Source organism: Prinia subflava, chromosome 21 (assembly GCF_021018805.1).
Source record: "Prinia subflava isolate CZ2003 ecotype Zambia chromosome 21, Cam_Psub_1.2, whole genome shotgun sequence".
Classification (NCBI taxonomy): domain Eukaryota; kingdom Metazoa; phylum Chordata; class Aves; order Passeriformes; family Cisticolidae; genus Prinia; species Prinia subflava.
Genome location: NC_086267.1, coordinates 167,576 through 191,500, shown reverse-complemented (window position 1 = coordinate 191,500; position 23,925 = coordinate 167,576). Strand labels below are relative to the sequence as shown.

The 23,925-nt window shown below is 50.1% G+C and overlaps 2 protein-coding genes across 6 annotated transcripts in view; one reads left to right on the top strand and one right to left on the bottom strand.

The window, feature by feature from the left end:
- SLC2A1 (solute carrier family 2 member 1) overlaps positions 1–6,875 on the top strand; it is a 12,902-nt gene extending 6,027 nt beyond the window's left edge. For 2 of the 4 annotated variants that reach the window (XM_063417173.1, XM_063417172.1), the window contains exons 3-10: positions 2,060–2,220; positions 2,367–2,607; positions 2,945–3,107; positions 3,187–3,374; positions 3,467–3,571; positions 3,670–3,771; positions 3,989–4,192; positions 5,198–6,875. In XM_063417173.1, coding sequence (XP_063273243.1) covers positions 2,060–2,220; positions 2,367–2,607; positions 2,945–3,107; positions 3,187–3,374; positions 3,467–3,571; positions 3,670–3,771; positions 3,989–4,192; positions 5,198–5,395 — 1,362 coding nt within the window. In that variant the 3' untranslated portion in view covers positions 5,396–6,875. The remainder of the gene's footprint in view (positions 1–2,059; positions 2,221–2,366; positions 2,608–2,944; positions 3,108–3,186; positions 3,375–3,466; positions 3,572–3,669; positions 3,772–3,988; positions 4,193–5,197) is intronic. The other 2 variants (XM_063417171.1, XM_063417175.1) reach the window with 2 other exon arrangements.
- Positions 5,786–23,925, bottom strand: ZMYND12 (zinc finger MYND-type containing 12). Of its 2 annotated transcripts, none has more exons than XM_063417177.1 (8): positions 23,767–23,925; positions 22,559–22,700; positions 16,836–17,007; positions 15,322–15,491; positions 13,202–13,324; positions 12,271–12,391; positions 10,585–10,730; positions 5,786–7,169 (listed from the first exon to the last, which is right to left on the bottom strand). In XM_063417177.1, the coding sequence occupies exons 1-8, from the start codon at positions 23,847–23,849 to the stop codon at positions 7,155–7,157; spliced, it is 972 nt and encodes a 323-aa protein (XP_063273247.1). In that variant the 5' UTR covers positions 23,850–23,925; the 3' UTR covers positions 5,786–7,154. The 2 variants fall into 2 exon arrangements, with proteins under 2 accessions (XP_063273247.1, XP_063273246.1); XM_063417176.1 differs by lacking the exon at positions 5,786–7,169 and adding an exon at positions 8,989–9,275.

Below are 23,925 nucleotides of genomic sequence, written 5' to 3'. Positions count from 1 at the left end.
TGTTCACCACCCTGGTCAGAGCCACATCCCAGGAGGAGCTTTGTTTCCATGGACTGAAGGACTTCTCTCCATGCTCTCCCAGCTGGCTGCTCCAGGTGACACAGTCAGGGATCAGCTGTGAGCTTGCTGTGAGACTGAGCTCTGGTGCCCACAGCCTCCAGCAAAGCCAGACCCTCATGATGGGTGTTGCCACAGTTTTCCTGAATGATTTATAGGATGAATCCCTTGGGCTCAGGCCAGGAGGAGTCACATGGTGCAGGACAAGTCAGCAGTATTGAGGGGAAAGATTTTGGATGCCCCATGTGGGAGCACGAGGGGAGGGGAGGTTGTCCTAGGCAGCAGGATGTGCTGGACACAGGGGGTCATCCCAGCTTTAAGGGTGGGGACACATAAAGCATGGTATTGGGATAGGGACACATTACTGTGCAGGACTGGAACGTGTTGGGTTTGGAATGGGGGTGCATTGGGATAAACTGGGGCACAGAATTGGGATGCAGGATAGGGATGCATAGAGGTGCGGGACTGGGACAGGAATGCGTCAGGATGCATCGAGGCACAGGATGGGGATGTACTAGGATAAACCGGAGTGAAGTGTGGGGATGAGGATCAACAGAGAACAACAACAAGTTGGGTTGGGGATGCATTGAGATGCATCAGGGCACAGGGATGCACTGGTATTGGGATTCATGGAACTGCAGGGTGGGGATGCATCACAATATTCAGCGGAATAGCAGGCAAAACCAATTCTTTTTCTTCACCTTTCTCTCTTTAAACTCATTTTTTACCTCTTCTCCCCCCAAAAAAATGGGTTCTTCAAAAGATCCCTTATTTCAGGAGGAAGGGGCAGGAGGGTGTTTTATTTTCAGATACCCCCTGGGCCTACTGAGAGCCTGAGCCAGCCCAGACTTGTCCAATCATCCAATCAGTTATTTATTTTGGGAATACTGGCAAAAAGCATCCAAACCTCTGGGAGGAGGGAACAAAATCACTTAAATATGGAAATTCTAATGGTTTACATGCTTTGGAAGAGGAACAACTTGGAAAAACAACTTGGAAAAATAATTATACTATTGGGACTTGTACCCAGCCCAGTGTGTATTTCTTGTGCTGTCTCTGCCAGGGCTCCTGTTTGGGCTTGGATTGATGGGAAAAGTGGAAAGTGAAGCACAGTTGTGTCAATAGTAAATTGGGAGTGAAACCTCTCAGAGCAGTGAAATCTTGGAGCCACCAGAGGCCCAGCAGAGCAGGGAATCTCTGGAATTTCTGCTCCTTCCAACTGGGCTTTGTGAGGTGTTATAGAGCTCTCTGCTGTGGTGGTTTGGGGATGGGTGACCCTTAAATCGTGGTATTATGTAGGATTTGGGTTGGAAGGAACCTTTAGAGGGTCATTTAGGCCATTTCCCAGTTATTGGCAGGGACAGGAACTTGGTGAAGCTATCAGTGATGGGCTGGCTTTAAAAATGCATCATAAGTATATAAAATGCTTATAATTGTACATATTTTGTATAGAAGTATATATGTTTTGTGTATAAAAAGATATAAAATTCATGTAAACCCACCTAAAATTCCCAAACCAGGCTGTTCTTGGTGTTTCAGACCAAGGCCTGTGTTGGGTGTTGGCATCACGGTCCTGCAGAACCATGGCAGAGATTGTGTGTTATAGAATTCTTGTGGGAAAATACCTAGAAATCCAACTCCAGGGGTATCCAAGGGGATGGGAACTGCCATGTGTTCCTCCCCTTCCTCCGTGGGGCTGGTGCATCTCTGGCTCCTGCCCTGCCCTGAGGAGCAGTGTGACCTCCCTGTGCCTGCCCAGCGAGTTTTGGCAGCGCCGTCTCTTCCTCTCTGGGCAGGGTAAGCCCAGAACCCGTCTGGCTGCATTTCCCCCGTGCATCCCAGCAGGTTCCTCCCTCGGGCTGGAGCCGAGCCTCGGCCGCCCCGGTGATGGTGACGCATTGTCTTGCGAGCTGCGGTGGCCACGGGGACTCACCCCTCCAGTGGCACGGCTGAAATGGGGGCGGGTTTGACACGTGGTTTGGTTTCTCTCCTTGTTTTCCAGGTGATTGAGGATTTCTACAACCGCACGTGGCTGTACCGATACGAGGAGCCCATCAGCCCCGCCACCCTAACCACACTCTGGTCCCTCTCCGTTGCCATCTTCTCTGTTGGGGGCATGATCGGCTCCTTCTCTGTGGGGCTCTTTGTCAATCGCTTTGGAAGGTGAGCTCTGAGCGGGCTGGATCCCTGGTGGATCCCTCAGTGGGGAGGTTGTGCTGCCTTACCCCACCCTGGCATTCCAGGACTGCCAAGAGCTGATGTTTGGGTTTTCCTGGTGTTCCTCACCTCTCTCCTCCATCCCTCTCCAGACGCAATTCCATGCTGATGTCCAACATCCTTGCCTTTGTGTCAGCTGTCCTCATGGGCTTCTCCAAGATGGCTTTCTCCTTTGAGATGCTCATCCTCGGCCGCTTCATCATCGGCCTCTACTCTGGCCTCACCACGGGTTTTGTGCCCATGTACGTGGGCGAGGTGTCCCCTACTGCCCTGCGGGGGGCCTTGGGGACCTTCCACCAGCTTGGCATTGTCCTGGGCATCCTCATTGCACAGGTGAGCACTGGAGAATGTTTGGGAGGGGTTCCCTCTTTTTTTGATCCTGACACTCATCAGGGCCTGCAAGGATGAGGTGCTTTGGATCTGCAAAACCTTTCAGGTGGAACTGGGGTGGGAGGGTGAAGCTGGAGCTCAGAGGAGCAGGGATGCTGTGGAATCTGAAGGTTTGGGATGGGTGGTATCAGGATATTAACATCTGTTGGCCACTTGGAAACAGCACAGGGGTCCCTCCAATGGCTGTTCTTGCTTGGAGCAAACCATGAGTTGCAGAGTTGTGTTCAACCAGGACTTTTCCATCTGGGATGGGTGGCTCAATCTCTCTCCTCCTTCTCAGGTGTTTGGTTTGGACTTGATCATGGGAAATGACTCTCTCTGGCCACTGCTGCTGGGCTTCATCTTCGTTCCTGCCCTGCTGCAGTGCATCATCCTGCCCTTCGCCCCCGAGAGCCCCCGGTTCCTGCTTATCAACCGCAACGAGGAGAACAAAGCCAAGAGTGGTGAGTGACTCCTCCGCAGGGCCCATCCTGGCCCTCCAGAGGGTTATTGACATCTCCTGATGCCACCTCTCCCTCTCAGTCCTCAAGAAGCTGCGAGGCACAACGGACGTGAGCAGTGACCTGCAGGAGATGAAGGAGGAGAGCCGGCAGATGATGAGGGAGAAGAAGGTCACCATCATGGAGCTGTTCCGCTCACCCATGTACCGCCAGCCCATCCTCATCGCCATTGTCCTGCAGCTCTCCCAGCAGCTCTCAGGGATCAACGCGGTGAGTCCGGGTGCGGTCTGAATGCCAGGAGTCCGCTTGGTTCACCCAGAGCTCCAGGACCTGATTGGTGGCAACTCCCTTGCCCTTTGTAGGTCTTCTACTACTCCACCAGCATCTTTGAGAAGTCGGGGGTGGAGCAGCCTGTCTACGCCACCATTGGCTCTGGCGTGGTGAACACAGCCTTCACAGTGGTCTCAGTGAGTTTTGGCCCCCCTGGGGTCTCTCCAGGGAAGGTGGGAGAAGGGGCCCTTCCTGCAGGCAGGCGAGGTGCTGACGGATCATGTCCATCCCACAGCTGTTCGTGGTGGAGCGAGCCGGGCGCAGGACCCTGCACCTCATTGGGCTGGCGGGGATGGCTGGATGTGCCATTCTCATGACCATCGCCCTCACGCTGCTGGTGAGTGCTAGGGAGGCTGGGAGGAGGAAGTTGAGGAGGGATGTTTGGAGAGGAGGAAGGACTTATTCCTCCTTGAGGTGATGGCTGAGCACTCAGTCCCCATTGTCACATCTCTCCTGAGCTCCCCCTCCAGCTCCTGGCTCCTCTGCACCAGCTGAGGTGTCCAGGTGCTGTGTCCCCTTCATGGCACCAACCTTCTCCCTCTCCCTTGGCCTAGGACCAAATGCCCTGGATGTCCTACCTCAGCATTGTGGCCATCTTTGGGTTTGTGGCCTTCTTTGAGATCGGCCCAGGCCCCATCCCGTGGTTCATCGTAGCGGAGCTGTTCAGCCAAGGCCCCCGTCCTGCTGCTTTTGCTGTGGCTGGGCTCTCCAACTGGACCTCCAACTTCATCGTGGGAATGGGCTTCCAGTATATTGCGGTAATTGCGGCTGGAATACTGGGGGAGTGGGGGATGTGAGTCCCAGGGTATCCCAGCAATCCTGGGGAGTCTCAATGCCAGCCTCTCAGACTGTGTTGGTTCAGGGTGGATCCAGATCCCAGTTCTGGATCAGGGATGGAAACAGTGTCCAGCTAGATCCTGATGCTGGATCCCAGTGCCAGACTCCAGTGCAGGATCCCATTGCTGGATCCTGCTGCCAAATCCTGGTATTGGTTGCTGGTTCCTGGTGCTGGATCTCATTGCCAGATTTTGGTGTGGAGTTCCTGGTGTCAGATCTTAGTGCCAAATCCTGCTGCTGGATCCCAATGTTGAATTCTAGGGCCACATCCTTGAGCCCTGCAACCTGGGCGCTGAGGTGGTTTGGTTTGCTTAGATCCCTTGGGAAGAAGGACTTGGAGCCAGACCAGGAACTCAACTCAGTGTTCCTTGTGAACCTGAGATGTTGCTTGAAGGGAGGATCTGGGTCTTGGATGGCCATAGCAACGTGTGGGCAGGGTGGTACCAACTGGTCCTTCAGGCATGGCCCATCACTGTGTCCAGAGATGGGAAGGGAGCTGGGGAAGGGTCTGGAGCACCAGGAGCAGCTGAGGGAGCTGGGAAAGGGGCTCAGCCTGGAGAAAAGGAGGCTCAGGGGGGACTTTCTGGCTCTGCATAACTCCCTGACAGGAGGGAATGCAGCCAGGGGGGTCGGGCTCTGCTCCCAGGGAACAAGGGACAGGATGAGAGGACACAGCCCCAGGCTGTGCCAGGAGAGGTTTAGATTGGATATTGGGAAAATTTCTTCATGAAAAGGGTAGTCAGGGAGGTGGTGGAATCGCCATGCCTGAAAGTGCTCAAAAACATGTGGATGTGGCACTTGAGTTAGGGGTCAACCTGGCAGTGCTGGGTTGGTGGTTGGAGTCGGTGGGCTTTTCCAACCTCAACAACTCCATGATTCTGTGACCTCCATCCATGTGCTCACCTCCCCTTTCCCTTCAATCCCAGCAACTCTGTGGCTCTTATGTCTTCATCATCTTCACGGTGCTGCTCGTGCTCTTCTTCATCTTCACCTACTTCAAGGTGCCGGAGACCAAAGGCCGGACCTTTGACGAGATTGCCTCAGGCTTCCGGCAGAGCGGGGGCGGCCAGAGCGACAAGACCCCAGACGAGTTCCACAGCCTGGGCGCCGACTCGCAGGTGTAACCTGGACCCCCGGCGCCACTGCCCCCCGAATCTGGGGGGACTTTTTAAAACACTTTGTACAGACCCCAGGCAGGAGGGAGTGGGGGGGTTCCGGCTCCGACGCCCCTTCTCCAGCTTCCCCCAGTGGTTCACTGGGGACAGACTGACCTATTTTATTATTATTTTTTTTTCTGTTAGGAACGAATTTTATTTTATTTTATTTTTTAGCTGGTTTCACGTCCAAGATTTCAAAGCCAATAGGTGTTTTAAAACCCAGCCACACAGCCCCCACCAGCAGGAGGGCAATTCCCTGTTTTTTATTAACGATGCAATAGTTATTTAACGGAAAATCACGTAGAGGAAGTTTTTAAAAAGCTGGAAACTTATTTTTTAACTTTCTAATCATAGAGGAAAAAAATCACATAAATTGACTAAATCTAATATTTTTAAAAAAAAAAAACTACCACGCAAATGAGTCATTTTTTCAAGTCTCCTTGATTTCAAGCCCTGCGGTGGGTTCATGGACGGGGACCTCCCGCCTGGGGCAGCGTGGAGGACGGAGCCGTCCGGATGGATCAGTTGGAAAGGTCAATCCATTGTTGCAGGCTTCTCTCCTTTTACCTGAATTCCAGCTGGGAGGGGAAAATGGGAGAGGGGGGATATGTTCTTTTTGAATTTTGGGATTAATCTCGGCAATATTTGCCCGACAGTGAAGCGCCAGCGGCAGCCGCACACGACATCCCCCTCCATCACCACCCCCATCCCGGGACTCACCAAAATCCAGCACCGCATGGATACAGCCGTTTCCTGCTCTGTGTATAGACTGGAAGATATTTATATTATATATATTTTTGTTCAATGGTTGTTAATAGTAGACATTTAAGTTATAGCATTTCTGATTTGACAAGCCAAGTACTGTAAATATTCTCGGAGTATATTCACACTGTATAATGCATACAAAAGGTACAGAAAAAGGTTATAGTTTCTATAGCAACTAAGAAAAAAAAGCTTGTACATGGTTAGGATGACTTTTGTATAGTTCTGCACTGTAGTTGTATCTATTGCACTGAATTTCAGGCTGTAGTATATTAAAAAAATACAGATGAGAAATACTGTCCTTTTCAAACAAAACTGAAAACACATACAAAAAACCCCATTTCCCTGAGTGCAGCTGGTGTGGGAGCTCCTGGCACATTCCCAAAGCCACAGGCGCTTTTTTTTTTTTTTTTTTTTTTTTTTTTTTTTTTTTTTTAATAGTATCTTTTTTAAAGTTTGTTTGTTTGGTTTGGGAGTGATGACACTTGACCACTCGTGAAAGAAAGTAAAGGGGGGAGGGAGTAAAATGAATCTCTTTAAAAATGCCCATTTTCAGCTGGTTGTGGCACAGCTGCGCCAAGCTGTGGGTGTGTGTGTGTGTGTTTTTAAGCAGATCGCTGCAGTGAAGTGCCAAGGGGAAGGTGTGTGGTGTGAACAATAAAGGAGAATGTGAGCAGCCACCCAGCCCCCATGTCCTATGCATTTATTTCTTGGAGCCGGACTTCCCCTACCCTGCCAGGAGTGGGGGGTTTGGGAGTGCGTGTTCTTGCAAAGCTTTTCCACCAAAGTTGTTCCACGAGAACAACTCACCTGGTTGCAAAATACCTGCTCTGGGTGTACGACCAGATTTTAATTGCCTGGAGCAGCCTGGGCTGGGATCACGGGGTGGGGGGCAGGATCAGGCTGGAGCTGTGCTGCCCTGTGGATCCCAAACCTGCTCCCCTTGCCCAGGACGGAGCCTTGGTCATGCCATGAGCACCTGAGCAAGGGAAGGGAGAGAAAAGGTTGCTGATGCTCTGTCGATTTGGTTTTCTCCCCTTCACTGAGAAGGTGCCAAGAACTGCAAGCCTGAACAGTTTCAGGCAAAGAAATGCTGATCTTGGTCACTTCGGGCTTTTTTCTACTTATTGAAGCAGCTCTTTGCCCTGCAGGGCACACACTGGGCATGGCTGTTGTAGGAAATAACTCTTGTAGTGTCTTTAAGAACTCTTCAGAATGTTCTTTCTGTGCCCAGGGCTCCTCTCCTAACTCTGCTGTTTCATTCCTGGCTCTAGGAGATGCTCAGCCCTACACAACCTTCATTTCCAGGCTGGGTTTGTTATGTTGAACATCCAGAGCAGCCACATGGCCCTGCAGGCTCAGCCTGGGAGTATTGGAAGGATTACAGACATGACCGAGCTCCAAATCCCTGGTGACCCAAATCCTTGTGCCCTGGGGCACTGTGCCAGCAGGCAGTCCCCCAACATCCCCCACCCCATGGAGGTGATCATTCCAGCTCCTTCCAGCATCCTCCGCCCCATGGAGATGATTGTTTCAGCCCCTTCCAGCATCTCCCACACCATGGAGGTGGTTATTCCACACCTCATGAGGTGGAGACACCACCAGTATCTCCCTCGGGAGTGTTGGGAGGTCTCCTAGCCCTTCCCAGGCCTGTGCTGTGCACCCTGAGCAGCCTAATCCCAACCCCTGGAATGGAACATGGCTGAATCTGTGGTTTCCCCTCCCCCAGCAGCAGCAATCCCTCCTAATTGCTTGGGCCCCAGCTTGACGAAGCGTTTACAAAGCACAGTTGACTCCAGCCCAACTTGGCGAGGCAATTAAAAACACTCATAAATCCTCCTGAAGTAAATGAACCTTAATCGGAGCTCACGGCTCAGCCCAGCACAAGCTGAGAATCCCTTCTCCCCTTTCCCAGCCGTGAGGGATCATGAAATCCAGTGGCTGCACTGTGCTTCCCACACTCCCCATGGCCTCTGGAGCCTTCCGTCATCTGGCCCTGCTCTGGTGTCCCTGTCCCTCCCCAAGAGGGTCATCTCTGTCCTGAGGGGTCTTGCTGTTCCCTAGGGTAGGAACCAGCTGGGAATGGGCCTTGGGGTGGCATCTCCTCCCGAGGTTGGTGGCAGATCCAAGGGGATGTCTCAGCTCTCTGCTAGCAGGAAACTACATCTCCTTTAGGTTGGAATCCCCCGTTGGAGCCTTTGCATTCTTTCCCTCAAGACTGCTTAGAGTTCCTCATGCCTCCTGTGGTCCCTCCTGGATGGAGGTTCTTCCCATAAGTTCTACCCATAGAAGTGGGACAAAGGAGTCTCCCAGTGCCCAGAGCTATGAGAAGATCTACAGAAAGAGAAAATTCTAAGCACTTGCCATAGTGGAAGGTGTCCCTGCCCATGGCAGGGGGTGAAGTGGGATGAGCTTTAAATCTGGCTGGTTTTCCAAACCAGGCTGGGATTCTCTGGAAATTGGTTTGGAGATGGAGGGGCTCTGCAGGGAGCTGCAATGCCTTGTCAAGCCCAACCAGCTCCTCAGGAGGAGGTGTCCACCACCACAGCCCTTCCTTGTGTCCCTCTCCTATCCTCCATGGGATCCCCTCCACCAAACTGGCAAGCAAAGCCAGGAAACCAGTAAGAAACACACACGAGCTCATCTTGGCTCCTTGACAAGCACCACGAGGCTATGAGAAAGCTGTTTGCTTATTCCCAACCTGGCCAATAAATGATTTATTCAGTGTGTTTGTGGTGCTTTGGTTTCTCACCCTGGTGCTGTTACTCTCTGAAAAGTTATAGAGGTGGAGCAGCACATGAAGGCTAACTCAGACCAAAATGTTTATTTTCCAAACAGTTTGTGACAGCCAGGGATGCAGCTGGAAAGAGGCAGTAGCAGGAAGGACCAAGGCCTTGTGACGCTTATCCAGGAACCTGGATAAGAGAGAACCTGGACAAACATCTCAGTCTGGCAGAGGCAGTTTTTATGTGGTGTGGGAAAACTGGGCATTAATTAACTCCAGCAGGTGACCAATGGTTTCTAGAGAGTCTTGCTGGGGCAGCTGCTTGGCCAAGTCGTAGGCTTTCATCCCCACCTCCCGGGCCTGGAATGGGACAGAAGAAATACCCAGAAATTGTCAGGCATCTAGCTTTTCTCATGAGGTAGTTAAATACCTGCTGAGGCTCAGTGCAGGAGCAGCTTGGAGCAGATCCAGACTTCCTTTCCGAGGTGACCTGTACAAGCTGCTTTACAGGAGAGCCTAAAGCTGCCAGCAGATCCCATATTTAGGATCCAGTGGTGCAGACAGGAGATTACTGACCCCAGCCCCCTGTGCTGGACATCACCTCTTGTCTAACACAACTCCTCTGAAAAATCCCAAAGCTATGTCAGGGAAAAAAGCAGTTGTACTGACTCCGAACTAAATCCTTCCTTTACTTTAATAAGAAACTAAATGATTTCCCTTGGTAGCTCTTCCAGGGATTAGACACTCTCACAATTACAAAGCTTTGTTCTTCTTCGTTTTCAACCAACTTCAAATTTGTTTTTGTCTCCCAAACACTCACAAGTTGTGGCTTTCTATAATATGATGAAGAGACCTTTAATATTTCAGCTAGTATTTTCCACCATCTGTATTTTCACTCCTCAAAACCCAGGCTGAAGAAATTCGGGGTTTTGAGCTCTAATCTGAAACAGAAGGGCCTGATTTCCAGATGGTTTCTGCCCAGCACTTCCTCAAAATCAGTTCTTGGTAAAGCACAGAAGTTACCAGTCACCTGTGAATTTTTAAGCCATAAAGATACAGGAACGCAGATTCCAAACTGGAATTACAGACTCCAATAGACTGAACCTTGAACTCAGAGGAGTCTGGCTCAAGGATAGGTCTGTGAGCCCCAGGTCTTGCTCTGTGTAACCCCTGAGCTCAGGTCTAAAGGCAGCTACACTGCCAGGATAGCCCAGATAAAGGATGAACCTAGAAAATGTGGATAACTGCAGGATCCACTGGTCTAGCAGAGACAAAAACTCATCCACCAAGATTGTCAACCTTGACAGAGTGCAGGTCACAGAATCATGGAATAGTTTGGCTTGCAAGAGACTTTGAAACTGATCTCATGTCCCATGGCAGGGACACCTTCTACAAGACCAGGTTGCTCCAAGTCCCGTCCAACTCAGACACTTCAGGGATGGGGCAGCCACAGCTTCTCTGGGCAACCTGTGCCACTGCCTCACCACCCTCACAGGGAAGGCTTTCCCCCCAGTATGCCACCTAAGCCCTTGGTTTGAGGGCTATGAGGCACTTTGGCCTTGGTCACCTGTGGCATCAGGAGAGGTGCTGGGGAACAAGAGGACCAGGAAATAGGATAATCCCCATAGCAGTCGGCCAGTTCTCCTGAACCCTTTCAGACACAACCTACCTTGGCTAAATCCAGGCCCAGGTAGTGGATCATGGCCAGGGCATGCAGGACTCTGGCTGTTTCCCTGGGATCCTGCAGTGGTCCCTGTTCTCGGACCTTCAGCACTGCACACAGCACCCGCGTTCCTTCCTCACGCTGGGCTTTGGCTGTATGGAGAAAGAAATAATTCTGATGGATGTATTTGTGCAAGAGAATAGATTCAAAACTACCCAACTGGCTCTTCTAGACAGCAAGGCATTTCTACTACAAACATCAACATGGTCTGAGACTGGGGAGGCCCCAACACAGGGTGCCCAGAGAAGCTGTGGCTGCCCCATCTCTGGAAGTGTCCAAGGCCAGGCTGGACAGGGCTTGGAGCAACCTGGGATAGTGGAAGGTGTCTCTGCCCATGGCAGGGGTGAAATTAGGTGAAAGTCAAGGCCCTTCCCACCCAAACCAGTCTGGGTGTCTATGATCCCAGCTTCATGCAAATTCCATGCCCATGAATGGGGACTCATTTCATTCAGTCAGTGTTTGTGTTGATCAGCCTTCTGAGAGGATGTGGAGTCACAACAGCTGCAGAAAAAGAACTATTTTTCTACTCCTGTCACATGAAAGATGGTCTCCTGTAGCCCTGCCTTAGTGTTCTTCCTACTCTGGGAATTCCAGGTGGAGGTAGTGCCAGGAAATGGGATTTACAGAGATGTTTCTCTTATAATCACAGAATCCCAGACTGCTTTGGGTTGGAAGGGATCTTAAAGACCATCTCATTCCAACCCCCTCATAGCAGGGACACCTTCCACTAGACCAGGTTGTTCCAAGCCCTGTCCAACCTGACCTTAAACATTCCAGGTAGAGAAATTTTTACTCCCTTTCTTGACAATGTCCTTAATAGCACAGATGGTAGAAAGGAGCCAAGAACCTGAGTCTGGCCTGGTTTCAGGGAAGCCTGAGGTAGTACCAGGGGCACAGTGATGCTTTCTGCACCTTTATGTGCCAGTGAGAGACTCCCCAGCCTTTGTCTCAAGAGTATTCTCCTGATTAATACATCCAATTATCTGCATAGGCTATTTCACCACGTCCTGCTCCTCCAGGAGGGAGCTGTAACCCTGCCTAAGTGAGCTGAAATGTCACATCCATTATTAAAGGGAGACAAAGGAGCTGCAGAGAAATGAGTATGTTCAAGTATCTAATTGTACCAGGGGAGGTTTACTTGGAATATTAGGAAGAATTTTTTGCATGGAAAGGCATGAAAAGCATTGGAACAGGCTAGGGAGATGGTGGAGTCACCATGCCTGAAAGTGTTCAGAAAACACAGAGATGTGGCATTTGGGATGTGGGTTAGTGGTGAACAGGACAGTGCTGGAAGAATAGTTGGACCTGATGCTTTAAAAGATCCTTTCTAACCCAAATGATTCCATGAGTCCACAAATCAAATCTTGCTTTGCTCCAGTCAGTGCTAAGGGAGCTGTGAAACGGAGAATGCAAACAGCAAGGACAAAGCTGGGTTTCCTTGGAACACCCTCATTCCTGAAGTGGCCTGTGGCAATCTGCCCAGCGCTGACATCAAGAGCACTTGGCACTGCCATTAAATTGAGCCTCTGGAAACATCACGCCAACCCCAACACTGCCAACATAATCTGTAGGGTGCAGGGACTCTTTAACCCCCCCACTTCCCAAAGGTTTTGGAGCAATAGCAGCTCTTACTCATCCCGTCCTCAATGCCCTCCTCATCCTTGGAGAACGGCGATGCTTCTGCCTGGGCCGGGAGCATTCGCCGACGCCCTTGAAGGGAGCTCAGCAGCCAGTCATGCCAGAGGCTGCTCACCTGGCAGGAAGCACGGGAATTATTTCACTCCTGTGAATCCCTGGTATTCAGTTATTCTCCAAACAATGCCCTGCATGGCCAGTACCCTCCGCGTGCCTGCAGATCACTGAGCTGGGCTGGGTGTTCTCAGAGGGATCACAACCGCTCCTCTCCCATACAGCCCCTCACTTCTCAGCTCACTTCTCCAGCTGATTAGGGACTTTCAACAAACTTGAATAAATCTAACCAAAATATTCACCAAAAGCTAGTTCAGTTGAAGTTTGGGACAGGAACGGTGGTGGATTTTGCAGCTCCCAGCACCTTATTTCCACAAAAATTGATTTAAACAAATAAAAGTTCATTTTTTTCAGCTAGTAAATCAATTAGATAATTACTTTCCTTGCTTGATCAATCCATTCTGAAAATCTTTTACCAGTGTGGCTTTTCACTGATTCCCAGTGCCAATTTTAGGTGGCTTTTTTGTATCCCACTCTTCCCTGGATTTAGGAACTCCTCAGAGACTCTCTGTACTGGTGGGACTCTAACTCCTGGCATACGAAATTTGGTAGCAAAGCTCATTTTTAACAAGGTTTGGCTGCTCAAACTGAAGACAGTTTATTAAGAATTTTGAACTGATTACAGGATTAATATCTTATGGTTTTAACTCAGAGAATTATTTATGTATGAAAAGGGTTTCTGGGATTGATCCTAAAAGGCAACACTGACACTTGATATGGTCATCATCCCATTGAAAGGAAATGGAAAAAACTTTGGAAAGAGCACCAAAAAAAGCTGAGAAAAACTCAGGGGATGATTTTTGGTTCTACGAACCTCAGTATAGAGTGAGTTTGCTGCATCCATTTTATTCTGGTGGAAGAAGATGTTGGCCATGTTTAAGTACCCTCCAGAGACCTCAACAGAATTCAGTCCAAATTCAGCAGTAGCCAGGTAAACCTGAAATCAATATTAAACAAAAAATAAACTCCAGAAGGTTCATGTTCATGTCAAATCTGGGAAGTTTTTCATTATGAATTAATAATATTGCAAATACTGGGGGGTTTTATGTGTAAATTATGCCTGGTAGTGATTGGAAAATGTAGTACTTTAAAGCTGTTTTTTGGGGGTCATGTAAAGAAATTATGTACTAAAAACTCTATTTGGGGATTATCCATAGGAATGAGGCACTAATAAGCTGTATTTTGGGGGTTATCCCTAGGAACGAGGTATTAACCTGTATTTTGGGGGCTATGTAAAGGAATAAGGAATAAAAACTATATTTTGGGATTATCCATGGCAATGAGGTACTAAAGAATTGTATTTTGGAATTTTTCCACAGGGATCCTATGTTCACCTAGTTCACAGAGTTTATCCACAGGAACATACTAAAAAGCTGTATTTTGGGGTTGACCCATGGGAATGCAACACCCTAAATCCCCCCTGGCCCAGGCAGAAGCATCTGCTTGGTTCATTCTCTAAAGTCCAGGGTAGGTTTCCCACCTCTCCCCCTCTCCCTGTGCCACCCATCCATCCCACCTCTCCCAAAGCCCATCCTGCTTGCTATCCCAGCCCTCAGACAAGCCTGTTCTTCCCCCGGAGCCCTGGAGGAGCAGTGGGAAAGCAGTGGAGCATTCCAGCTATTCTGAGCTGGCATGTGACTTTCAGCAGATCCCAGACATGCAGCCAAGGTCCAGGCAGGTCCTGAAGTTGCTAAGAGTTAAAAACTCCTTACCTGGTGCCTGAAAGAGCACCACATTTAGGAAATATTAAAAAAAATAATAATTTTGGGAATCTCCAAAGCCTTTTGGGAGATTCTTTTGTGGGATTCTCAAATGCCCAAAGGGCTTCTAGACTAAGCAGAGACAGGGTTGTGTGTTATAATAAAAAGGCTCTAACTCTTCTCCCTTTATGTCATCATTTACACCCACACAAAGCCACTATCAAATTCCACAGAAGTGGATATACATCACTTGGCACTGGATAAATTTAGTCTACATGGGCCAGAAATAGGATGTGGAGAAGTTCATCTGGCTTTGGAGGATCAAATGACAGGCAAAGCATCCTCAGGAACAGAGCTGGCAATGACCACTTTCAATGTAACAAACTGTTTACACGGCTAAAGGGCTGGAATTGGAGAAAATGTCATTTAACCAGATACTGAAATAGGGAAATAAAGCATTAATTAAATAATGGGTGACAGAGCTCAGAAAGAATTGAGGGAAATAACAGCCAAATTGTAAAAATGTAAATTATCTGTGGAATAAAAGGCAACTCTATCAGTTTGGGGAAGGAATGTCTGGGCATCTCAGCACTGTAATGAAGCTGATGGAGAAATTTATAGGGAGAAGCCATAAAGACAAAGAATGTGAGGAACATAAGGAAGGCTCAGCCTGGAGAGAAGGAGGCTCAGGGGGGACCTTCTGGCTCTGCACAACTCCTGACAGGAGGGGGCAGCCAGTGGGGGGTTGGGCTCTGCTCCCAGGGAACAAGGGACAGGACAAGAGGCAAACAGACTCAAGTTGTGCCAGGGGAGGTTCAAGGTAGGATACTGAGAAAAATTCTTCATGGGAAGGGCATTCAAGTATTGGAACAGGCTCCGCTGGGCAGTGGTGGAATCACCATCCTTGGAGTGGGATGTAGCACTCGGAGACATGGGTTAGGGGTGGACCTGGCAGTGCTGGGGGAATGGCTGGACTGGATGATCATGGAGGGCTTTTCCAACTGTGGTGATTCCATGATTCTTTGTTACTTCATAGGAATAGGGATAACTGGCAAAACACATCTTTAGCTCACACTTGGAACCACAGGTGTCTCAGATCTATCCATTTCAGGTGTCTGTGATGTGAACCCTTTCAGGATCCCAAATCTGCCTGTTGGCAGTTCCATATCGATCTGGGAGGAGAGAAGGAATTAAAATGGAAGTATTCCTTGTTCCTGTATTCCAAGGGACTTACATCATTGGCCAGGTGATACAAAGCCTGGTCCAGGTTTCCTTCAGCAATAAAGAAAAGCCCCAGCCCACGGTGTAACTTAGACTGAAGAGCAGCACTGCAGTCTGGGGTTTGGAGGACGATCCACTGGGCTTGGGAGAGATACTTGGCTGCCTGTCGGAGATGGCCAGTGCCTGGAATGACATATAGGGATAATCAGCGAAATAAGGAAGATAAGGAGCATTTTTTAGTCTGTAAAGTCAGAGAACACTGCTGGCTGTCCCTTTTGGGTAGCTTGATATGGAGATGCAGTTTGGGGGTTCCCCACTTCTTTCCCAAGTTCTTCTGAGTTGCCCAGGTGTCTAAAGTCTCATTTACAGACAGGTGAATGTGTAGAGAGCTCCAAAAGGAGCCAGAAACCACAGAATTCCAGACTGATTTGGATTGGAAGGGACCTTCAAGCTCATCTAGTTCCACCCCCTGCCATGGGCAGGGACACCTTCCTCTATCCCCATTTGCTCCAAGTCCTGTCCAACCTGGTCTTGGACACTGCCAGGGATCCAGGGGCAGCCACAGCTTCTCTGAGCAACCTGTGCCAGAGCTTCACCACCCCCACAGCCAGGAATTCCTTCCCAATATCCCCATCTGATCCTGCCCTCTAACAGTGGGAAGCCATTCCCCCTCCTCCTGGCACTCCAGGCCCTTGACCCACATCCCCTCCAGCTCTCTTGGAGTCCCTTTAGGCACTGAAAGGGGCTCTCAGGTCTCCCTGCAGCCTTCCCCAGCTGAATCTCCCCAGCTCTCCCAGCCTGGCTCCATGGCAGAGGATACATTGCACACAATCCTTCTGGAACACGTGGCCTAAGCAGGTTCGCTCCAGGCAAGCATGATGACTCCCACCTTATCACACTGGAATTACTCACAGCATTTTTTCTCCCTGCTCTCACCACACCATTTACAACAACCCCTGAGCCAGCTCCGTTGTGCCAGCAGAGCATTGTGTGTGCTCCTGGAATAGCAGTGATTTACAGGGATCTCTCTTGCAGGGAGAGCAGCTCCCATGCCCTTATTTGCCATGTTTTCCAAAGCACACAGTGAAAAAAACCTCTGCTCAGGCAGAGCAAGGTTTGTGAATGAACTGGGCAGTTCTTCAGGTGCAATGGCCTCTGAAATGCTTGCTGGTTCCCTGAGATAAGAGCACAACCAACCACCCTTGGTAACTCAATGCTTTGGAGAGTCATCTGAGGCCACAGAGGTGGAGAATAGACTTCTATACAGCTTCTCCTGTGGGAATTGGTGGAGAGGGAGAAAACATTGAATTTGGTTTCATTGATCTCCTGAGTGCTGAGAGATCCTTTTTCCCAGAGCCACAGAAAAGGGGTATGGGAGGGGTGTGTGTGTGTGTGAGGGCTCTGCAGTGCCCTTGAGGAAGAGCAGGGCCCAGAGCTTCTCCTTTCCAGATAAATGCCAAAAGGAAATCAGAAACCTGACCCGGGAGGCCTTGCCCTTGCCAACATTCCCATGTTGACAATGCTCACCCGTGGAGGCCTCAGCCAGGAGCAGATAAATGGGCACGAGCTGCACGGAGCCAGAGCCGAACAGCTGGGAGCTGAAGCACAGCGCCTGCAGGGCTGCAGGAATTGCTTCCAGGGGCTTCCCTGCCCACACAAATCCCTGGGCTGTGCTCAGCGCCAGAGCAATGAGGGATTCCTGCAGGGAAACAGAGAAAGGGCAGAGTGAGAAAAGACAGGGAGAAAGGAAATCACAGAACTCCACAATGGTTTGGGTTAGAGGAACCTTAAAGCCCATCTCGTCACATCCCCTGCCACATCACCTTTCACTAGACCAGGTGGTTACACATGCACAGGCTCTTTTTCAAATCAGATTTTCAAATTATAAAGCAGCAATTGTAATGTAGTTTGTGGCCGTAATTAATAGACAGACATTAAAGATGTCATATTAGAGCGTATTAGAGTCTGGCTCCATTCCTGTTTCTAGCAGGAACAGCTTTGGACATCTTTGTAGGTCATGTGGTGTCTTCCCGGACGAAGAATCCTTTACGCCTCCTGACAAGGTCTCATAAGGCTGCAGCAATAAAAGCTGTGAAGCACAGAAAATGATCATCACAAGACCAGAAAGGAGATTAGAGCCAGGGGCTCTGGCATGACTCAGAGCCAGCCAAGCCCCATGGTGCTAGCACACATGGCACAGCTCCAACTGCTGGAGACATGGCCAGAGAGTGAAAAGAGAGCTCCTCAGAGGGAACGGCAGCTTCATCCTACCCTCTCCTGGCTGGTCCTGGGCTGGGATTTTACGTGCAGAGTCTGAAAACTGGTCAAAATCAGAATGTATTACACTCAGCACATCCATCCCCAGCTGGGACTGGTGGATGCAGGTTCTGCAGTGTTTGGGTTTGTCAGAATCCAGAACTTATCCTGTACTTATCCATGCATAGCTGCTCCCTGCCTTTTGCTGTTCCTACCAGTCCACACTATTTGGCCTCTCCACCATTAGCAGCAGCTAATGTTATGCCCAGTTCCACAAACAGATCTCCATCTCAATGCCTGCTCCCTGCCAGGAGCTGTGCATACTGTGCCCTAACCAGGATGTTAAGGAAAAAGTGCCAGGATCCTTGTAGAATGAGAGAATCCCAGAAAGGTTTGGGTTGGGAGGGGCATTAAAGCTCATCTTTTCCACCCTCTGCCATGGGAAGGGACATGTTCCACTAGACCAGGTTGCTCAGAGCCCCATCCAGCCAGCTACTAACACTTCTCCATCAACTTTTCCTAGCAGCAGTGCAGCAGGAAAGCTGCCTGGGAATCAGTGGTGCTGCTGGAGAGTGCAGCAGTGCTACCCTGGTTTCCTCAGTGGGATACTGAGACAACACCAGTTCACCCCTTTATCACCCTCTGCCTCCAGCTGGGGCTGAGCTGGGCAGAGACACCAATCTCAGAGCTACCGAGGCCAGGCTTTGGCATTTTGCTGAGCTTGAACTGTTTGGAGTGAGGCAGAGTTGTGCCATGGGTGAAGGAGCAACTCCAGGACAGAGAGCTCCAGGACAGCCTGTGAGTGTTTCCTGGAGATCCTGGCTGAGGTAAAGAGACATCTTTCTGGATAAATGAGATCACTAAAGAACACAGCCCAGAGCAACAGCCCTTTCTCCAGTTGAGGAGAGCCAAGAGCCAGAAAACACAGTGCCCATTCCTGAGCTACCAGAGGGGAATGGAGAGGGGAATGGCATGCTTTCCAGAGAAGCTGTGGCATCCCTGGAAGTGTCCAAGGCCAAGTTGGATGGGGCTTGAAGCAATGGATGGGCTGGGATAGTGGAAGGGTGGAATGGCAAGGGTGGAATGAGATGGACTTCAAGGTCTCTTCCACCCCAAACCAGTTTGGGATTCTGTGAAACACAAGGTGTGTCTGGGGAGCAGGTGGTGCCCAGGAGAAAAGCAGTACATGCTTGGGGCAGCAGCAGGAAAAGCTGGTATTTCTCAGGCTGTTTCTTCTTTTCGTGCCAGTCTGGTGCAACCAGTGCAGGCTCTGGTGCGTGGGCATTGCCCAGATTGGCATCTGGGAGGTGCTGGAGATCAGGATCATTCTTTTTTTACTCCTTGTCAATGCTATAATTGCTGCTTCCCATGGCCTGAAACACCTGCAGCAAGGACAAATCTGGGGGCTGGACTCTGGCACAGCTTCCAGGAGGAGAAGGAAGGCAGGAGGCAAGAGGAGCCCTGGAGCAGTGAATATTTCCAACCACAGTTCCAAGCCTCAGAGGATGGTTCCCTTTGCCCCTGAAGAACCCTAGGGGAATGCTTCCCTTTGGCCCTGCCCTGGTTTCCCCCTCGTCCCTGGCCCTGTCACTTTGGGCTCTTTCCAGGTGTTGCAATTTGAGGTTTCTCTGAAGATGCCCCCACACAGTTTTTGGGGTTTGAGGGAGCTGAGGACCCCAGCTCTGCTCCAGGTAGGAGCAGGGGGTTGGGAACACAGGACCCAGGGCCACAACCATTATTCACTCTCAGGCACCAAAATCGATGGACTGTCTGAAGAAATGAGGATTTCAGGAAGAGGGAAGGCTCCAGTGAGCTGGAGGTGAACCTGCAGCTGGAGCAGTGCTGGGGCTGGCTGGGCTGGATCTTTTTCCATGCCCAGGATCTGTGGGGAGCTGACATCATGCAGGCAGGTGAGGCTCTTCTCCAAACAGAAACTTGGAGCTCTGTCAGTTTGGAGGTGCTGTCTGCAGGCTATGTTGACAGAAGCAGATTTCTATCAATAAAGCTTTGGAGCACAGACAAGGAATGAAACTCATAAAACCTCCTGGCTCCCAGCTCCCTGCTCCTTGAGCCACAGGGCATTTGGATGTGTCCAGGTTTCCCTGTGTCCTGACTGGGGCTGGAGCTGTTTTCTAAACAAACACGGGGCAGGAGTGGGTGAAATACAGCAGAAATGTTCAAAAAACAGCAAACCCAAGGCAGGCTTTGGGCAGAAGGTTTTTTCTCTGGTTGCCATGAGACTGCAGAGCTTTTCCCTCAACTCTAAAGGCCTTTTCTGCATAGAATCCCCAAACGACTTGGGTTGAAGGAACCCTAAGGCTCAACTAATTCCACCCCCTGCCATGGGCAGGAACACCTTCCACTATCCCAGGCTGCTCCAAGCCCCATCCAACCTGGCCTTGGAGACTTCCAGGGATGGGGCAGCTACAGCCTCTCTGGGCAACCTGTGCCAGGGCCTCCCCACCTTCACAGGCAAGAACATTTTAAGCACTTTGGTTTGATCTGGAATAGGAATGTGATGCAGTGAGACAAAGCACTAAATAATTTCTCCCTCTCCCAACACCTCTGAGCCAGCCCAGGCTCAACCTGCCTGCTCCAAATCCTGCTGGACACAAAGGAACTTTCCCTCTTCCTAGGAAAGCCAGCAGGTAACTGAGGGATTTCCACTGTCTCCCTCCTTTCTTTGGAGAGAAGGAAAGCAAAGTGTCCCAGCACAAACCGTTCTCAAAATCTATTTTATTTAAATAAGCTGGAGACAAAAGTCAAAGAGCAGATGATGTTAAGGAGCTTATAAAAATCTCCACTCCAAAAAATCCCTGGAGTCTTCTCTCCCTGCCTTGGCCATGGAGCCATTCCCAGCCCAGGCTCCAGCTCCAGGCTGCTGTTTGCTCAGCCAGTGCAAAGCCCAATCAAGAGTGACTTTCTCTCCACCAGTCCCATCTTCCTGGTGCCTTTTCCTTCACCTAATTAAACCAGCAGATTAACTTCCAGCTAATGAAGGAGCACTTCCCTCAGCTGGCAGCCACGTGGCCTGTTGGAATGTATGGGGATAATTTTAGCTGCAATAAAGTCAGTGATGTAATCAGTGTCAACATCAGTGTTCAATAGCATGGGAGTTTCTTGGAACAGCTTCAAGCACTTCTGGATGCAAAATCCTGCCACACCCCCATGACACCCATTTTAACCCTCCTTACAGGTTTTATAAAGAACAACTTAACAGAACCTGGAACTAAGGAAGTCTTGCATTTTCCCTTTGGGACACACACTGGCCTGACACACCTTCTGTGGACTTTGCTCAACAGTCTCACCTGGGATTTTCAGCCAGACAGGTGTTTCCAAACCAGCCTGTGATATCATTGCCCAATTCCTCTAAAACCAAAAGGAATCTGCTGTCTAAAACCTGTCACGAGCTCTCACCTAGCAGGACTTTTGCCTTTGGACTTCATCTTTCTGGAAGCTCCCAAGAAAGGTGACAGCAATGAGCTGGTCCCCAAAGCTCCACACTTGGGCCAGAAACACCTTAAAAATAATAATTCCTGTAATTTAGGAGTATAATTTTCAAATAATTCACAATTTAGGGATGTTCTCTTCAGTGGCACCATTGGATTGTTCCAAGCTCACTGTGTTCTGTCCCATTATTCTATGTCTGGGAATTATTATATAGGGAAAATTTATTTCCATGGGAAGGATTTTCAGGAGCAGATGCATCTGGGTGGGTTATTTTAGCAACAACGTAAAATAGCAGCTCCTGCCACTCCATAAACAGAAAAAGAAGGAGTTGCAAACCACTGGGGCTGGAAAGGAGCTGTGTATCTGCACATACCTGAGGCCTGATGGAGATAAAAGGCTGCACTTAGTAGGAAAGGGTGTACCAAGTTGGCCAGGAAAACAAAGGGAGAGGACTTGGTTTCTTTGCCCCTATGCTGTGGAAAAGGGGATACCCTCCCATCAAATGGCCTGGAAGAAGCTGGATCCCAGACTAAGCAGGGTGATGGACCAACCCCCTGGTAAGGTGGGAAATCCAGGATTGCTGCTGCCTGAGGATGTTCAGGACATCGAGAAAAAGGCTGGAGGCTCAAGAATGACAAAGAGGATGCTCCCATTCCCCTTATTTTTGAGGTTTTGTGTTGAGGTGTGGATTTTCTGCTTTAAGTTTTCAAGCTAGCTTTCTATTTCATTTGTGCATTATGATTTAAATTATACATACCGTTAAGTGTCAGTCCTCTGTATCCCTGCCTCTATTTCTAGAATTTTCCTTGCCAATCTTCCCTTGCTCGATATATCATTTGCTGCTTTATATCATTACTCTGCTTCTGCTATTCCCATTGGATTTAGTTCTGTATTCCCTGCCCTAGACTCCTCCCTGAGTGCATTCTCATTGGTTGCTTGCTTTGTATTGCCCTGTTTATAAAACCCATGGTGGGACATGTGCTCCCTGTCTTTGGGGTCCAGTTTTCAGTGGTTATGCTTCAGTTATACCTGTAATAAATCTCCTTAGTTTACCCCGAGACCCGACTCGCCTCTGATACATCTCTGCGCCCCAAAAGCAACTGCCGAGACCACCGAAGTCCAGAGTGGGGAGGAAAAGTCTCCCCGGGGGGACGTGTCGCTCCCTGATGCTGCCGTGTGCACCCTGGGAAACGCACACTGCAGTTTTGTTTAAAAAAAACAAGCCCCAAATCTCTGTAACCAAGTCTCAAATCAACCAAGGAAGTGCCATCTTCCTTGGGAGCACCCAGAGGGAGGAATTCTAAAGAGGTGAATCCTGTGTAGGCAAAAGCTTTGCTTCGTTTTAGGCAAGAAATTCCTTTCAGTTTTAAAGGAATTGGGCAGTGACAGCTCAGGCTGTTTTGAAGACTCCTGTGTGGCTGAAAATTCCAGGTGAGCCCAGTCTGCCCCGGTATGTTCCACCATGTACAGCCAGGACAGGGAGAGGAGGTGGAATTCCTTCCCTGGAAGCACTTTGGAGTTGTGCTTGTTCCTCCTGCACCCACCTGCCTCCTCAGCAGCTCCTCCTTGCCATGTTTTCTGTCTTCTTCAGAATGGAAACAGGGCTGGGGCCCAAGGACTGGGATGAGCAGCTGGCAGATACGGCTGTGGATGCTGATCCAGTCGGTTTTCTGGTGGGAGACATCACTGGCAAAAGAAGGGGAGAAGGACACTGGTTTTTGCTGGGATATTATGTAAAGGAAGATTATTCCCTGCTGTGTTTCAGGACTTTCTCCACAACAATTACCCAGAGCCCCTGGGCTCCCTACATGGTGCTCAATATATGATATTTCCAAATGTTTCCATTTCACAGAACTGCCACATCCCCACAGTTCTCTGTGTTAAAATCCTCATTTAAATCACCCCCTGAACTCCTGATACAGCTAAGTTTGAACAAATCCCTGGATTCCAACACTGGTAAAACAAAAACCACAAACCAACCCACCCCAGGTCATTGTGGGAACAGGGAATGTTCTGGAACTCAGTGACTGCTTTGAGGGTGTGTGAGGGATGTTTGTGTGACACTCCAGATCTCCTGGCTCTGCTCTCTGCCTGATGCAGGAGCTGCTGGAAGACAGCAGGAGCATTCCAGGTGACTGTGCCTGTTCCAGATCCCGCTGTCCTGCTGGCTAAGCTGCAGCCTGGGCCCTGTCCAGGCTCCCATGCTCCATCTTGGGTCTGGTCCCTGCCTCCTGAGCCCATCCCTGCCTGCTGAGCTTTGTCCCAGATCTCATCCCCGTGTCCTGGGCTTTGTGAGGCTTGTCCCTGTGTACTGAGCCTCATCCCAGGGATAATTCTTGCCTCTTGCCTGTGTCCCAGACCACACCCCAGGCTTTGTCCCTGTGTCTCTGTCCTTATTCTGGGCCCGTTCCTGCCTCCTACGTTTCATCCTGGGCTTTCTCCATGTGTCCTAAGCCTCACCCTGTGGCTGGTTCCTGCTTCCTGGGCCTCACCCTGGGCCTTCTTCCCATACCCTGTGCCTCATCCCAGGCGTCGTGGCCTGGGCCTTTTTGTGGGACAAGCCCTGCCTCTCATCCTGTCCCACGTCTGTTCCTGCCTCTTCCTTCCTGGGCCTCATCCCAAATACTAAGCCTTATCCCAAGCTTCCTGCCTGTGCCTCGAGCCTCACCCTGGAGCTAATCCCCGCCTGCTGCCCTGTCCCTGTGCCCCACGCCTCATTCTGCCCCCTGGGCCTCACCCCGGGGTCTCTCACCAGTAGTAGGTGAGGCGGCAGTCGGGGCAGCGAAGCCTGGCCGGTCGGGCTCCGCACAGTTCGCAATGCGGGGCCCTCGCCATGGCCGGCCCTCAACCCTTGACGCGTCCCCGGTTGCCGGGGTGATACTTCCGGTGAGGCGAGTCACGTCACTTCCGA

What these genes read in the sequence shown, in the direction of transcription:
- ZMYND12 (XM_063417176.1), bottom strand. Translation starts at nt 23,849, where the DNA reads ATGGCGAGGGCCCCGCATTGCGAACTGTGCGGAGCCCGACCGGCCAGG. An exon ending in TGTATCACCTGGCCAATGAT is followed by an intron (nt 13,325 to 15,321) that starts GTAAGTCCCTTG and finishes TATTGATTTCAG; the next exon opens with GTTTACCTGGCTACTGCTGA. An exon ending in TGGGCCTGGATTTAGCCAAG is followed by an intron (nt 9,276 to 10,584) that starts GTAGGTTGTGTC and finishes GTCCCATTCCAG; the next exon opens with GCCCGGGAGGTGGGGATGAA.